This window comes from Centroberyx gerrardi, chromosome 9 (assembly GCF_048128805.1).
Source record: "Centroberyx gerrardi isolate f3 chromosome 9, fCenGer3.hap1.cur.20231027, whole genome shotgun sequence".
Lineage (NCBI taxonomy): Eukaryota > Metazoa > Chordata > Actinopteri > Beryciformes > Berycidae > Centroberyx > Centroberyx gerrardi.
The window spans coordinates 13859772-13875070 of record NC_136005.1 but is presented as its reverse complement, the minus strand read 5'-3'; the positions used below and the strand labels follow the sequence as shown (position 1 = coordinate 13875070).

Sequence of the window (15299 nt, the reverse complement as noted above, 5' to 3'; positions counted from 1 at the left end):
TCATCATATCCACATTACTTATTATTGATTACACATTACTGATTACTAATGATCATTACTAGTTTTCAAAAATTTCTTGTGTGTAAATATCTTATGAAAGCATGAATACTCATCCTCAAAATATCGTCACATTATCGATATCGAGGTGTTCGGTGTAAATATTGTGATATTTGATTTTGTCAAATCGCCCAGCCCTGTTACCTAAAACATGTTACAGGTTTTTATTCACTTTTTCATTTTTTAAGGACTACACTGGTTTGTAGGACTCAATGGGCTCAATACTGTCTTCAATATTTTGCTTGATGTTTGTATTCATAATAGAACACTGTCACAATATTTGTGGTCCCTTCATTTTTACAGATCTGGTGGGATTTCCTTGGCTCTCAGAGGATGTGGCCTTAACAGATTCTTCCACCCATTCTTCTCAGTGTGTGTGTGTAGATATGGACGTGTCTGTGTATTGTCCGTTTCAGTTTCAAGATGCACATTCACACACTCTTGTACACACATGCATACTGCCAAAACTGACACAGCCTGTTTGTCGCACTCCCGACCATGACTACCAGCTCAAATGTGAAGAACTTTTAGTTTTGCTTTGTTTTTATACATGTAAGATTTTTTTTTTTTCTTTTTTGGCTTCCATAAGATGATGGAACACCGGAGTACTTTTGTCCTGCCACGAATTGGGACTTTACACACTGCCGAGAGGTGCTCTGGTGAAAGAAAGGAGACCTGACAACCAACAAATTTAATCAAGGATTTGTGCCTAATTGTTACATGTTTTCTATGAGACATTTAAGCAAATTGCTTTACATATGAGGAACATTTATTGTGAGGGATTGCTTATGTGTATGAGCAATTATTTTTAATGTAGTATGTCATTCCCAGCGTGATGGTACAGTCTTACATATGTTATGTAACCAAGCCCATAGCTGAAGTTGAATTGTCTAAAATTCTGACGCTTTTTCCTTCATCTTGTTAGCAAAAGTTTGGGGAGAGCAGTAGAAAAGTCAAAAGGAAAAGGTCAAAGTTTTGACAATTCAAACGCAGCTTACATGAATGACAGGAACTCTGACCTAGAGACTGTCTGACTGACGCCCTGTCTCATCCCACAAGGCATCTGGAGAGTTGGAAGGGGAGACTCCTTCCTTGAAAGTTAGGATTTATCCAAAGTGGTAGAATCGGTCAACTACGAAACCTTCCTGTTTATTGACCACACATTCTAGTGTTAACTCCAGTACTCCCTTGTCATAGGTTCAGGTTTTTGTACTGCTTTATTTACTAAAGCATAGGTAGACGAAACAAAGCACAGTTGTATATATATTAGGCTGAAAGTTATGAGTGTCAACCTGCAGTGCATTTCGAGTCTTGTATAAAAGCCATTTGAGACACGCTTGCTAAGTGATCAGCACTGTTGCTGTTGCTTACTTGAAATGGTTTTCTGACGATGCCAGCAGACAAACAGCTCAAGTTTTTGCCCCTTAATTGATGATCTAAACAGACTAAAAACTATCTAGGTCCCGTTGACGGAGGGAATCTTATCAGCCCGCTGTTGTAGTAGCAGACAAGCCTTTGCATAACAGAGGCTTTCTTTTCCTAAATGAGCATTCCCACTGAATTACTCAGCCCCTCACCTTCCTCCTGAGTAAGTTCTCATGTTTTCTTACTGAGACAAGAGTGTGATGTGTAAATTCACTTCATCCATACATTACTCTGATATTGTTTCATTTTGCAAAATTAAATATATATAAGAATATATATTTTTTGTTAGTCTATACATTGTAGATTTCTAAATAACAAATGGCAATATTAGTTTGAAGTTTAGAGTGTATTGTAGATGAGCTGAATGAGGGGATATTTGACATTTAAATGACATTGTTCAAAAATGAATTCAAAATTGAACTGTACTTTGCTCAGCCAGGATGGCGGAGGGAAAGGATCAACTTGGGATAAATGAAAACGTTTGTAAGCCTTTGGTGTATCCTTTATTCCCCGAGTTGGTCATCTAAAAGGTGACACAATGGCCTAAAAAATAGTTTTAGTTCATGGAATTAGAAAGAAGGTGTATTGTCAGTTACCCAGATGAATTTTTTTTCTCCATTTGGGGATATGTGGATGGAGTGTGTGCCACAGTCCTGTTGAAGTGTTCTTACTCTATAGCGGTGAGGCACCATGAGGCAAAATGTGGGAAGGGATTTTTTGTCTCTCCTAACAGTAATTATGCAACTGGTTTTTTGAATGTAGCTACCATACAAATGTGGATCGCCTTCATTTTCAAATTTATATTCCTGGGTTTTTGTCAGTCCAGTATCATCGTTTTCATTTCAGCGTTGTTTCTTTTTTTTTTTTTTTTAAATGTCTGCACTCTACCAAGTGGTTCTCGGTGTGCAGCTCACTATAGTATCCTGCACATTTATTTTGGAGGCAGACGTCGGTATTTGAGTGTAAGATAAAAGATAATATGGAGAACAAAACAGTGTTATTGTGATGTTATTCCCATATCGTCTCATGTTGTGAATGGTCTTTACCAACATGTAATCACAGATGGGAGGTAGAGCATTTTGTGTGTCCCGTGATCTTGGTATTGAAAGATCTGAGTTTAATTTCTAGAAAAAGAGATGAAGAAAAAGACCTATACAAATCAATAGTGTGGCCTTTTCATTCTCGAGACTTAAGATGTCATAATGGGAGAGTGATACCTTATCAGTGCCTGAACTTGTATTTTCATTTAAGACAGTTTTATTTTGTAAACCATATCATTTCATTTATCACGGAGATTAAAGAGGTACCTGTTCATTCCCCCACCCTCCCCTCTCCTATGCTTTTTCAATTTTCAGGAAGAAGTTTAAAATGGTATAAAGAGAATTTTTTCAATGTATCTAGTTAAATAAATAAATGATATGTAGATCTTGTTTAGTTTTTATTCCTTTCTTCTAATTATTCAACTGGATTATGACTATATTGTCCAAACTGCTGTTTTAGTTAAGGTCATGGGTTCAGGTCATGAGTTTATCTTTCTATCTGCCCCATATTGCTAAATCACTCAACACTACGGGGTTCAAGAGACTCTCATTGTCTGCTTTTTGGTGCACATTAACATGTCAGTGTATGTGTGGCTTCAGCTTTGATGTAGGAAGCTGTTTTTATTTTCCATAGTAACTGGAGCTTCTTTTAATAACTTGCAGCAATTTAAGTTTCTGTGTAACAGAGTGCAAGTCCTCTGCTGCAGTGACTTTCAGTATATTTAGTCTTCATTGACAATTTCCTTTACACCGCTGCCCTTTCACTCTTCTGAATGCCAGCTCTTTGGTGGCGCTGACAGTGACTTTTTGTGAGAGGTTCTGTACACTTCTTTCAAAGAGTTGTTTTTGAAGTTTTCTATTACAAGATCAATATGTGTTCTAAATATTGCAGATTTGTTCCTGGGGGAATTTGACATCTGGTTTGATGTCATTTAGTATTCTGTGAACATCCCACAATGACAACAACCTGTAGCCTACAAGCTATATACTCAGTTATTTGTTAGGGGGGGGAACTTGGAGGGTCTATACTATGTCTCTTGACATGAGTCTTGACACACATTCTGTTTGAAAACTGAAGAAAAGCAACCTCCTCAACAACTGCAGGAGCATACAATGTTAACAGCTAATTATAATATTAATATGATGGAAAGTGTTCAGTTGATGGGCTTGAACTTGATTTGTTTTGGTATAAGAAAGCAGTAATAAAAACTTGCTTTCACCCATTTTGTCATATCTTTGTTGAACTCAAAAGGGGGGGGGGGGGGGGGGGAGATTTGATTATTGAGTGTTGAAAGAAGTAGCTACATTCTCAGCTACAGAGCCTGACATCTTGGAGTGAGGACACAGTTCCTCTGAGTGCCTCCAATCCCAGTCTCCTTTTTGTTATTTTGTTTATATATATATATATATAAAGTAGTTGAGAACTGTCCTGTATATAACAGTAATGTAGCAATAAATGTGCCATTTTTAATAACAGAATTATACCTTTTCCAATGTCTGGCTTTTGAATCTTGTATACATAAAAAGGAAAATAAAGGAAAACATTGTAATAAAGGGTTTATTGTAGTTCGGAAAATGAATTTGTCCATATTGTCCTATGGTAATAGACGGTTTCAGATAAATGACATTTGTGACAGCCTAGTGTATGCCATCAAAGGCATCCTTTCGTTAAATTCAAGGCATGATGATAGTTAATTCCATTAGATATAATTTCATAAAGGACTCTAGTACTAGCTAGAATGTCTCTTAAAGACAATCATTTTAGAGCATTGCTCCTTTAAAACACTGCGCTGTCAAAATAAACTTCTAAAGTGTCCTGATATGACCCTGGGCGGCTGCGCAGCTAGGTGGTTATTTTCAACAGGCATAAGAATAGGCAGTCCATGGGTCCTTAACAGCCATCACCGAGGAAAGATTTTATGGAGTAACGAACTTCAAGAGGGAAGGTCAGAATGGTGCAGAAAATACTAAACAAAGTCGTTGGTGCCAAGTACATTTCTATTCTAAGGACGTGGTAAGTTGAAACAATAGCAGATGTAGAGTAATGTGCTATAAGTAATCTGTGTTTTTTTTTGTCATGTTCAAAATGACGCTGTCAATGCCTGTATGACCCAACTGTTTGGATTAGCTAGGTTAGCGAACGTTAGCTACTGGCACTTTATGCCATACTAATTTAGCTAAGCTAGTTAGCATCGGCTAACTACGTAGTAAGTAAAGGGGGTAAGTGGCAGGGTTTACTCAATGTTAACATTTGTATTTGATGTAACATCTATGCTAAATGTCTCAGTTCAATATTTTATATTGCTTTAATTATGCCTTAGCCCTTTGGCTAACTTACTCATCTCAGATAATTTAGGTTGGACATTAATTGCTGTTAAGAACTAATCATCCTTATTTGATTTAGATTGAGCATCAGCTAACGTTAAATAGTGAACTAACGGGTCAAAAGCTTAGTTGGTATGTGTTTGTCGTTGATCATACAATAATATACTGTCGAAATTACAATATAAACTGTCTGTAGAAAAGACTGTTACTTGCTTGTCTGAACATGTATTTTCAGTGATGCACTAGAGGCTGATACCAGCTTTGCACACATAAGATAAAGATGAAACTTTAATGTAAACACTACCAGCTGTTTGTGAAATATTGAGACTGATAACCAAAGGCTTTGATTTAATTTGCAGTACAAGACTGCTCCTGTGAGGTAGTGGAGTGTAATCCCACATTTTATTTATTAAGTAGTTTACTCATCTTATTAAGTTGATTTCGCTCTTTATCATGTAGATATACAGTATATATTAAATAGTATCAGGCTGCTGTAAGTCACATGATAATTTGGTATTTTAAGGGGGAAAAGAACTGACTAGCGCTCATAGTGTACTGTGAAATTGCCCAGCAGCTTATCTTTGTGGCATGCTCAGCCTTGCAGAGTGAACACAGTGGAGTGAAAGACTGGGAGGCTGTAGTTTTGCTAAACTCTGATGCTGACAGTGAAAGCAGTAATTAATAATCTCAAATTTTCACTTTTTTACCATGCATATCCCAATACGAATTTGGTAGCATTTAACCTCCAATTGTCCACAGGAACTGAAGTCTGTAGCAGTGTTCAAGCTGTTTCCTGTGATTCCGGTTATCAGTAATTACAAACAAAAAATAACTTGGTTAAAAGTAACTTAGGACATAGTTATAAATACAATTTTTGGAGTCCACATTGCCGTAGTTCACAAATCTTGAAAATATGACTTTTACTAAGTTTATAAAATGAAAGCAAGTGAGTCATGTGAATAGATACTGGGTCAGTAAAAATGAAAATGTCATGCTAAAGTGAAGTATCATCATGGCAGCTTGGTTTAGGTCTATTTTTACCCAAGGTACATTAGATAAATATATAGAGAAACAGGGTGGTGAAGTTCATAGGATGGTTTAAATTCTGGTTCATTTCTGACTCCCACTGTTCTCTTCTGTCCAGGGTACCAAACATGATCGGCTGGGGAACTGTGGGCGGAGTGGCGCTGGTTCACTTTACAGACTGGCGGATAATTCTGGACTATGTCCCATACATTAACGGGAAGTTCAAGAGTGATGAGTAAAGTGTCATAAGGCTATGCATTGTGAGTGAGTTGTTATTGTAGCAACACATCTTTAATTAAGCTTTGATTCACACACTTTTGAAATGTACTGGTTGGTTCGCTCATTAGCTTCAGCCCCACTGATTAGCAAATCCCTACCCAATGTCTAGTCATGAAGATCTGAGATGTGACAAACAGGTGTAGGCCATGCCAAGTGCTTGTACTGAAATTTCAAACTAGCACTCTTGGGTCACTGGTTGAATTTGCTGTCATGCTTGCTTACACCTGTCATATTGTCAGATCTCCACTAGTGCATCTAAGCAAAAATAGCAGGTGACCCCATATTGAGGTCAGAAAATGCCTGTGACTCCAACATCTAAAACATTGATGCTGAACTAATGCTTACTGTAGACTCAAGGTGACACAGATCAAGCTGCTTGTCAAATGACAACTGTGCGCAGGCGTAGTGGCTTGGGGCTTCTGTACAAGCCAAAGCATTGCAAAGGGGTCAGACTGATTTTAAAAGATAAAATGAATCAATTGTGGCAAAAACTAAAATTTAAAAAAATCTACATTAAGCAGAACTAGCCCAACAGATCTCAAGTGCAGTGTATTATTATAGTGTAGTGTTTGTACACCTTTGTAGCCCCCCACACCCATCTCAATCCAATTTCTGCCCCACCACCATCACCACCCTGCAACCCTTGTTTAGATGCAGTCATGTCAGACCTTGTTCAGTTGTGTCAGACAGGGAATTTCTCAAGATGGCAGCATAAATCCAGCCTCACTGACAGGAAGGATGTGCTTTTCACATGTTCAAACAGAGCTATTTATGTACATTTTGCTAATGAATGGGCTGTATGTCTGTCTACAGGACCAGAACTTGGGGATGGGCGCATGGGTGAAGTGCTTACTCAACGCAGGGGGATGCCATGGCACTACAATCAGTCTGTCGCTGAGGGCTTGTTAGGAGTTTGCACTAAATAATGTCATCTGTATTAATGCTGTTTTTGATCCTTTATTATATTTAATGTGAATAAATCTTTAATTTACCCAAGTGTTTGTCAAATTATTCTACACATTGCCAACTATTCAAATGTTTTGCAGCAACTGTGCTTGGTGAGAGGTTTCCAATGTATTATGTGTGTCATGCTTCATATACCAGAATTTTTGAATAAATATAACAAGGTATAAATATACGTCCGTTTTCTTTTGGTATGTGCATTTGCCACAGTGCATGGGACCGTTTTAAAGGTCTGGATTTCTAACCCCGACCTGTGACAATTGGTCAGGTCATTTTAATTGTATTGTAAAAGCAGAGTGAAATAACCTCTGTAGTTTAGTTTGTAGTCTAACCTAACCTCACACAGAGTTTATGTGACAGATAATTTCAAATGCATGCTTAGTTACAGGCATATTCACAGGTTTCATTAGACATGATTGCTCTCTGAGGATAAGCTAGTTTCGGGCAGACATTATAGTCATTTTATCAGCCAGACTGCGAATTTTGCGTGGATAATGTCTTTCATTTCTCCCATCGAAGGGGGAGGGGACTGAAAGAGGAGAGGGGAGAAGGGATTTAACACAGCGAAAGGGAGAAAACGAGATAGTGTCTTCAAGATGGACAAAAACGAGTAAGTATATCATCTGAAGGATAATGCAAAGTATCAGCTAGGGGTTTAATAATTTCAGCATTTGATGCGCAATGTGTCGTTTTCATAATGCATTTGTAAAGTATGTTTATCATCGATTAGGCACAGGCGCTCGGTGGTCTCGGTATTGCAAATAGCAATGCTGTGCAGTGATCTCCAGCTAGATTGTAAATGTTTTTATGGGTTTAATTGTGTGATATAATTTTCTTGATGTTGACAATCAACGTTGAATTGAAGCACGGATTCAGCATATACTGGATCGGCTATTTGCTATTTCGACATAGATTTTAACCTCAAAGGGCGGTTAATAATTTTACTGCATCATGTTTTTATACACAAAGCTTCCTCAAATGCATGACATGCTTTAAAATGGTGTCTGTATTTGATCGACAAGACCTACTTTGTTCATTCATAAAAGCCGGCTCCAAGTCTGAATGACAAGGGTACATTGTCGTGATGAAACGATTCTCCAGTTTCACGTAGCCTACATGAAACTTTAAAATCACTGGCTTATTGATTGAGCTACACATAAAGGAGTATGTTATTGCCTCTCGTAGATCTATTCATTTCGTATAATCCACAATTGCTGCCATCACTTCATCGTGCTTACTATGTGCGATCTATTTGTAACAGTAATTTATGTTTCCCATAGGTTAACATTACTGTAGTACTGTCCACCAGTGTCAAGTGAGACAGAATAAAAAAATAGATTTTCCGGTCAAATGTTTTTGAAAATAAAACCCTTATTGATTGACGTAAGGTATGCGACGTTTTTATGAATCAAACAAAGAACCAAAGTGGAATATTTGTATTTTTACCATGGCCCGCAATACAATGTGATATTTTTAGTATCTATTAACATCTATAGTTTAATTTAGGCTAATAATTCCTTGTAGTATTTTATTTTGATGTAATCTTTCCGATAGTGACATGTTTGCGCTTTTATTTTGAAGGCGAAGCCACCTAATTTCCTGTCCTGTCCTGGCTCACTCTCGCTGCCTTGACGCAGCCGTACTGTCCTATGTTTTCCTTGCGGATGTAGCCCTCTTGCCCCGGCGAGACAGGCAGGTAGTGATCTGGCTGAGGTCCGCGGCGGAGCGATCTTCTCAACGACAAAGAGATGCGATGTTGTCGGCAGGGAGATCCCATTACAGGGAACGCACGTTGTAATATGGTCGAAACAAAAGCGTGAGAAGCGATACAGGCCTACCCCAAAAAAATCCACCAGATTTCTTAAAATACGAGTTGGCTAGTCGCTAGAAGTTTAGTGGATTTCTAGGCAATTCGCGTGGGAAATGGAGAAGAAAAGGTGGGATTGCTCTGCTCTCCCCAAGGGCTGGAAAATGGAAGAAGTGACCAGAAAGTCGGGTTTGTCAGCTGGAAAAAGCGATGTCTATTATTTTAGGTACTAAATGAACGAGGGTTACATAACTTACAGGTGCACAAGACTCCGAGTTGGGAGACGGAAACAGACAGGATTAGTATAAGGGGGAAGGTGGACGGTATAAAGTTTGGGATGGGGAGGGGAGGGGGGGTCTATTTGCAGCAGGGCAACTAGGCCAACCAGGCCAGCTCTCATAATTGTTGGGATAAGGATCCTGTCCAGCCCAGACATGTAGCCTAGTAGTAGCAGCCTGTCGCCTGGCGAGGCCTTACAACAAAACCTCCGTGTGATCTCAGTGCAATACTCTTACTTCCTATTAAAGTGACTCAACAACGCCAGATTTGTTTTTATTTAGCAGAGGAGAAGAACAAGATGAGGAACAGAGGCAAGAGAGGGGGGAGGCGGGTCGGTTGTATAGTTTGTGGTAGGCTACTGTACAATCATACTGGTGTTAACTGTGGTGTGTGATGTAAGTTACATTTGCATGAGTTACTAGCACGTATCAACAGTTGTTCCTTTGTTGGTCATTGCACAGGCTCTCCAAAGTTGTTGCTCCCAAAAGTGGAGTTACAATGTTTCCATTCTGAAACATTTGATCAAACGTTAGTGTTGCCATACCAGTGTGTGTACATTGTGTTCACCAACTGTTTAAGGGTTATTTTTAGCACTGATACATTTTTAGCACTGATAAATACAATATTGTTGAATATGTTTTCTGTATAATTGTATTTGCTCCTTATTTGATTAAAAATACATGTTCTTGATCAGCTGTTAATAGGCTACAGGACTTGGGTAGAGCATTCATCTAAGATTGCATCCATTCCACTATTGTCACAAAGTAATGTGATTTAAGTGTCATTGCCGACATATGAATGTGCTTTGCTTTTGTTTGCATTTGACTTGTTGCATGTTGTGGTCCTTTTTTACATATTCTTGCGTCTGCTGTGTTGGTGTGAGTTTGAAGTGTGACCTGTCCGTCTTGTTCTGCTGTCTCCGTCTCTGTCCGCCTCCCGTCTCGCTATCTTTTGTTTAAGATCATGTCAGGATTAGTATCATTCTGTGGTTTCTCATCTCTCTGCCTCCCTGCTAGTCCGTCTGGGAAGAAGTTTCGGAGCAAGCCTCAGCTGGCCCGTTACCTTGGTAACCAGATGGACCTCAGCTCCTTTGATTTCCGCACAGGGAAGATGCTGATGAGCAAGCTGAACAAGAACCGCCAGAGACTGCGCTATGATAACAACAACCAGAACAAGGTGAGACGAGCTGCCTCAAGGCCGGAGCTCACACTCACTGTCCGTCAACCGCAACTGGACCGTGTGTTTTGACCTTTGTGAGAGAGGATTGCAGATAGTGCTGACCATGGTAGATTGCAGCTGTTAATAGGACGAATTACAGCTCCAAATGAAACACCCTCATATAAATATATAGAAAACTGAGATACTAGCTCTAAGATTGAAAACCTCCAGTGAGAAAAATGGAAACTCTTGAGCTGTATGTCCAAGGCACTCTAAATCCAGTAAGGAGGGAAGAGACTAAAAGCTATTTACATTTAAAAAGCCTTTATTGTCATGGCTTGGAGCCAATGCATTCCAACCATAAGGTCTTCATCAGGGCAAGAAAGTCTGTCTGACCTTCATATAAATACTTCATGCGGATTTGAGAAACCCGTTCAACCTTAACCAAGTTGGATTTTCCTCTTGGAGAAAGACCAGGGTCGATCCTTTAAACATCTGTTCAACGTGAGAATTTTAGCCCAATAACTATGTAAACAGCTCATTATATCGAACATCAGGTGCATTTCATCAACGCACCAGATGGCAATGTGTCAATTAATAAAATGTTGCAGCAGTAAAGGAAGAATTCTGACTTGGGTGCTCAACTTGAAGTGTCTAGAATTGAGTTATAGGGGTGATATCTCATTTAAATACCCTTGAATTGGTAAACTATGCTGACCCATATCATCTCTGCCTATATTGTGTTTTTTCTAGCTTCATACTTGATTGTACCTTGGATCAGTTCAGTTAATTCTGCTTTTTTCTGACAAAAGCTCCCTCTAGAAGCTGTGTGTTTTAGAAGTGTGATTCTCTTGACAGTTTCATAAAATAACACGTTACTAATATATCTCTTTTTCTGTCCTTGCGCTTTTGTCCATCGTCCCTCCTGGCCTCGTCCTCCCTCTGTGTGTATGTGTTGTGTTTTCAAAGGGCAAACCTGACCTGAACACGTCACTCCCAGTCAGACAGACGGCCTCCATCTTTAAGCAGCCGGTTACCAAGGTTACCAACCATCCCAGCAACAAAGTCAAGACAGATCCTCAGAAAGCCGTCGACCAGCCCAGACAGGTAAGCGGCCTCAGTGTCCCATGCAAACTGGGAACGCACAATATGATATGACAACGATATAATGATGCTGCACAGTCCGGAATGAAAGGTGTAACTTTGCGCCTGGAAGACCAAGACTTGAGTTTGACAAGAATGTTTTCATGGTCTATTCGTTTTTCCAGACAGTGGATGAGCAACAATGCATTTCTATTCTTTGGAAGAGTTGAATTTGTTTCTCTCAAAACTGGTCACTGCTATTATGAACCCACTTTTTTTTTTGGTCCACAGCTGTTTTGGGAGAAGAAACTGAGCGGTCTCAATGCTTATGACATAGCAGAGGAGCTGGTGAAAACTATGGAGCTGCCCAAAGGCCTGCAAGGTAATACACTTTTATTTCTCATTATTCCTTCAGACCAAATGAACTGATTATATTCAGAAGTGACTTTTTTGTTACTTTTTCCCCAATATGTCAATATTACTGCAACAGTTGGATCAACAACAGTCCTCATTGTTCCTTTTAAATATGTATCTGAACTGTGCATGAGTACAGTGACCACGTTAAAGCTTTGACTGTTCTTAAAAATAACCACCCTGCTGTCCCCTCAGGTGTCGGTCCGGGCTGCACAGACAAGACTCTCCTGTCGGCTATTGCGAGCGCGCTCCACACCAGCGCAGCCCCCATCACCGGCCAGCTGTCTGCCGCGGTAGAGAAGAACCCAGGAGTCTGGCTCAACACCGCCCAGCCGCTGTGCAAGGCCTTCATAGTCACCGACGAGGACATCAGGTGTGCAGACACAACACACACTCACATGGATGCGCTATTTACAGTATATGGTATCTTGATTGATATCAGGTACAAGCTGATGTGCAGAAAAGTCAGATCCAGCATTTCAAATCCAGTGCCTGATGATGCACTGAATTTTACTGTATTTGCACATTTGGTCCATTTCAGTTGTTTAACTGAACTTGTCAACATGAGCAATTTGTCACCTGTGAACAAAGAAACTCAGACCCCTCTAATACTGATCCTACTCAGACCTCCTTCATTGTGTTTGAAAACAGGACATAACTAGCTAGTCACTCTAAATAATGTCATAATAATGGCTTATCTGTTTTATGCATTTGATGTTGGTTCCCATTTTATGTCACCAAGCACAATAACAACTGTAAAAGAGTTGCGAGAGATGTAGATGTGAGTGAATCAAGAAATCTGCACTAGGAGTGTTCTCTTATTTTTTGTCATCTTTGATTCACTTAAAGAGAACTGAGTTCAGTTTGTTCAAAGTTTCCGTATTCCACACAGAGTGACCCCGCTCTTTCTAAAAACGCACACTCTGCTCTGTGCTGATTCAGTCGCTATATTCAGTAGCCGTAACTGTAACTGCCAGCGGTAACAGTTTCCTGTTGTGTGTCTGCGTGTAGGAAACAGGAGGAGCTGGTGTACAGCGTGAGGAAGAGGCTGGAGGAGGCGCTGATGGCCGACATGCTGGCTCACGTTGAGGAGGCTGCCAGTGAAGGAGAGGCTCTGAAGGAGGAGGGCAACGGCAGTGAGGACATGGAGAGTGTATAGCACAGGTAGGCCTGGCTCTACTGCTGTGTAGGTTGGCCCATAGATTAAGGGTCATGTCTAAATTTAGGACTAAGAGGCTAAAGAGAAGCTGCAAAGAAAATGCATGACTGTGGAATATTCTACTGCACTTCTGACTCGCATAGAAAACATCCAAATCCCAATCAATTTTATTCAACTGCAAAGACAAAATGTACTTACTTACTTACGTACTCCTTTCAGTTTTGCTTTGTTGTATCCGAGTTATAAATGCTTTAAGCTAGGGATGGGACAATATGCTCATCTCACGATACGATTCAATACGCAATATGGGGTTCACGATTCGATACAACCTTAATACGATGTAATGAATAAAAGTTCAATGACAACAAAGTCTGTGCAGAAATATGTTAATTTCTGAGCTGCAAATCTTTCTAGCAATGGCATTGGCTTTCTAGAATGTAAACAACAATTTAACAATGTCATTACAAAGTGCAGATAATATAATTTGGATGGAGAGCTTGTGAAATTGCGATGGTCAAGCCGTCTCATTTGTGATTACTACATCAGAATAAATTGTATTTGATATCACGATTCATTTTTCTGCCCCATGATGCCTATTGTCACATTTTTGTATTGCGATATATTGAATTTCAATATATTGTCCCATCCCTTCTTTAAGCCAATGCATGTTCATTGCATTTCTGGCACGGATTTAAATAATAGGTGAAATGCAACCTAAAGAAGTAGTTTGAGAAGAGGTTTGATCTCATTGCCGACACTTTTCTCTTGTAGGGTTTTGTGAAGTTCGGAAGGGTTTTGTTCAACACCTGCCCACACATGACCATGAACAGTAGGAGTCCTACACCAGTCCAGCCCTGAAGAACAGTTCCCTAGCATCTGCACCCTCACTTAAAAATAAACCTCACTCACACCAGTACGACCTAAAGAACTGTCTTCCCCTCGCCTAACCCTTGACCCCGCGCTACGAGTCTCAAACGCTGCCACTCACCATCGACCCCACTGGTTGGGACTCCTTGACTCCAGCGCTCACCAAACGACTCGGACCGAGTAAATCTAAACCAGTTGATCATGATGAGGACATTTTAAGATTTCCATTAACAAAAGAACACATCAAAACACTTTCATGGATTAAAAAGAAACAGTTATCTACAGTGTGACAAATTCAGTGTTCAATGATAAGTGTATTTTTTACTAAAAGGCATTGTATGGGTTTGCATCTTTTGCGACAATCATGTCAAATCCAAACCTTTTATGTCCACACTTTAAAAAGTTGATTTGGGTGCTTTATTTTCTTTTGGGCAGATTGGAAATGAATGTTTTGTATGTCTCTTTCTTGAATTTTATGATGCACTCCATGAGTAGTACAACACAACACACATGGACCGTCTTTTATAGTGGAACCATACGAGTAGAATTCAATTCTATTGAGTAGAACTAATTTGTCTCAGCCTCAGGGCCAATATGAAATAGTAAAGTAATACGGCTGAAGTTACTGATGCAGATGTTGCAGTCTGAAACTTGTGTAAATCCATTGGAGGAGACGTATTGTTGAGTAAACCTTTTATTGTATTCTCAAGGAAATATTATCTTTCATGTCAGTTGTGTGATCATACGAGTCATGTTCAGTATTGACCAAAGAGGAGCCATGTCATTTTGGAGGAGGATTATGTTTTTTCAGTTTTGTCTATCTATCTTTTGTATTTTAGCAAATCATCTGGCCCCATTATTACAGTCAAACATTAAAGGAAACGTGATGGAGATGAGCACAATGGGGAAGAAATGACTTGAAACCTCTTTCTATTGTGTAATTGTTACTGTTTTTAACACTCATCATCATATAGGTGCTTACTGATGTTGTTGTGAAACATTGCTGTTTTGTGCCAAAGCTTTGTTTCTCCCACAGCTTCAGTCCACGTTTTTTTGTTTTTTTTTAAATGTGTCAATGTTACCACACACATGCTGCCTCCTAGTAAACCCACGCACAAAATTGGTGACAAAGTAAATTACAATTAAGATATTGTTTAAATGTCTTAATTTATTTTCGAGGAAGAATAATTTTGTATGTTTTACCCCTATTTCTCAAGGTTTGATGGTGAATCATGTATCCAACTGAAATAATGAAATCCCCTACTCAATATCAGCAGGCTGATTGCTGAAATGAATTTGATTGTATTACTTATTAAAAATGAGTCAGTATGTCACCAGGGGTACTGTTTGTTGTTTTTTTCCAATCAAAGTGCTAATCTGCAAAGTATTTTCTCTTGTTAAACTGTTTATAATGTAT

At 39.3% G+C, this 15299-nt stretch overlaps 4 protein-coding genes across 8 annotated transcripts in view; 3 read left to right on the top strand and 1 right to left on the bottom strand.

Moving 5' to 3' along the window:
- The window catches only part of tcf3b (transcription factor 3b), a 29720-nt gene extending 25639 nt beyond the window's left edge, over positions 1-4081 (top strand). For all 4 annotated transcript variants that reach the window (XM_071908326.2, XM_071908325.2, XM_078285557.1 and 1 more), the window contains one exon: positions 361-4081. The gene's annotated coding sequence lies outside the window, so the exon portion shown is untranslated. The remainder of the gene's footprint in view (positions 1-360) is intronic.
- LOC139929162 (uncharacterized) overlaps positions 1-15299 on the bottom strand; it is a 383413-nt gene that overhangs the window by 180651 nt on the left and 187463 nt on the right. The window lies entirely within an intron of this gene.
- Positions 4404-7143, top strand: LOC139918836 (cytochrome b-c1 complex subunit 10-like). Its single transcript, XM_071908333.2, has 3 exons — positions 4404-4536; positions 5992-6133; positions 6966-7143. Exons 1-2 carry the CDS (start codon positions 4475-4477, stop codon positions 6110-6112), a joined length of 183 nt encoding a protein of 60 aa, XP_071764434.1. The 5' UTR covers positions 4404-4474; the 3' UTR covers positions 6113-6133; positions 6966-7143.
- On the top strand, positions 7662-15216 carry mbd3b (methyl-CpG binding domain protein 3b). Of its 2 annotated transcripts, none has more exons than XM_071908330.2 (7): positions 7662-7725; positions 10218-10377; positions 11329-11466; positions 11734-11824; positions 12052-12229; positions 12868-13020; positions 13787-15216. In XM_071908330.2, exons 1-6 carry the CDS (start codon positions 7712-7714, stop codon positions 13013-13015), a joined length of 729 nt encoding a protein of 242 aa, XP_071764431.1. In that variant the 5' UTR covers positions 7662-7711; the 3' UTR covers positions 13016-13020; positions 13787-15216. The 2 variants fall into 2 exon arrangements, with proteins under 2 accessions (XP_071764431.1, XP_071764430.1); XM_071908329.2 differs by lacking the exon at positions 7662-7725 and adding an exon at positions 8813-9148.

Excerpts from the sequence above, each read along its gene's own strand:
- LOC139918836 (XM_071908333.2), top strand. The coding sequence starts at position 4,475 with ATGGTGCAGAAAATACTAAACAAAGTCGTTGGTGCCAAGTACATTTCT. Across the intron at positions 4,537-5,991 it reads ATTTCTATTCTAAGGACGTG|GGTACCAAACATGATCGGCT; the intron begins GTAAGTTGAAAC and ends TCTTCTGTCCAG.
- mbd3b (XM_071908329.2), top strand. The coding sequence starts at position 9,039 with ATGGAGAAGAAAAGGTGGGATTGCTCTGCTCTCCCCAAGGGCTGGAAA. Across the intron at positions 11,467-11,733 it reads CCGTCGACCAGCCCAGACAG|CTGTTTTGGGAGAAGAAACT; the intron begins GTAAGCGGCCTC and ends TTTGGTCCACAG. Across the intron at positions 11,825-12,051 it reads GCTGCCCAAAGGCCTGCAAG|GTGTCGGTCCGGGCTGCACA; the intron begins GTAATACACTTT and ends CTGTCCCCTCAG.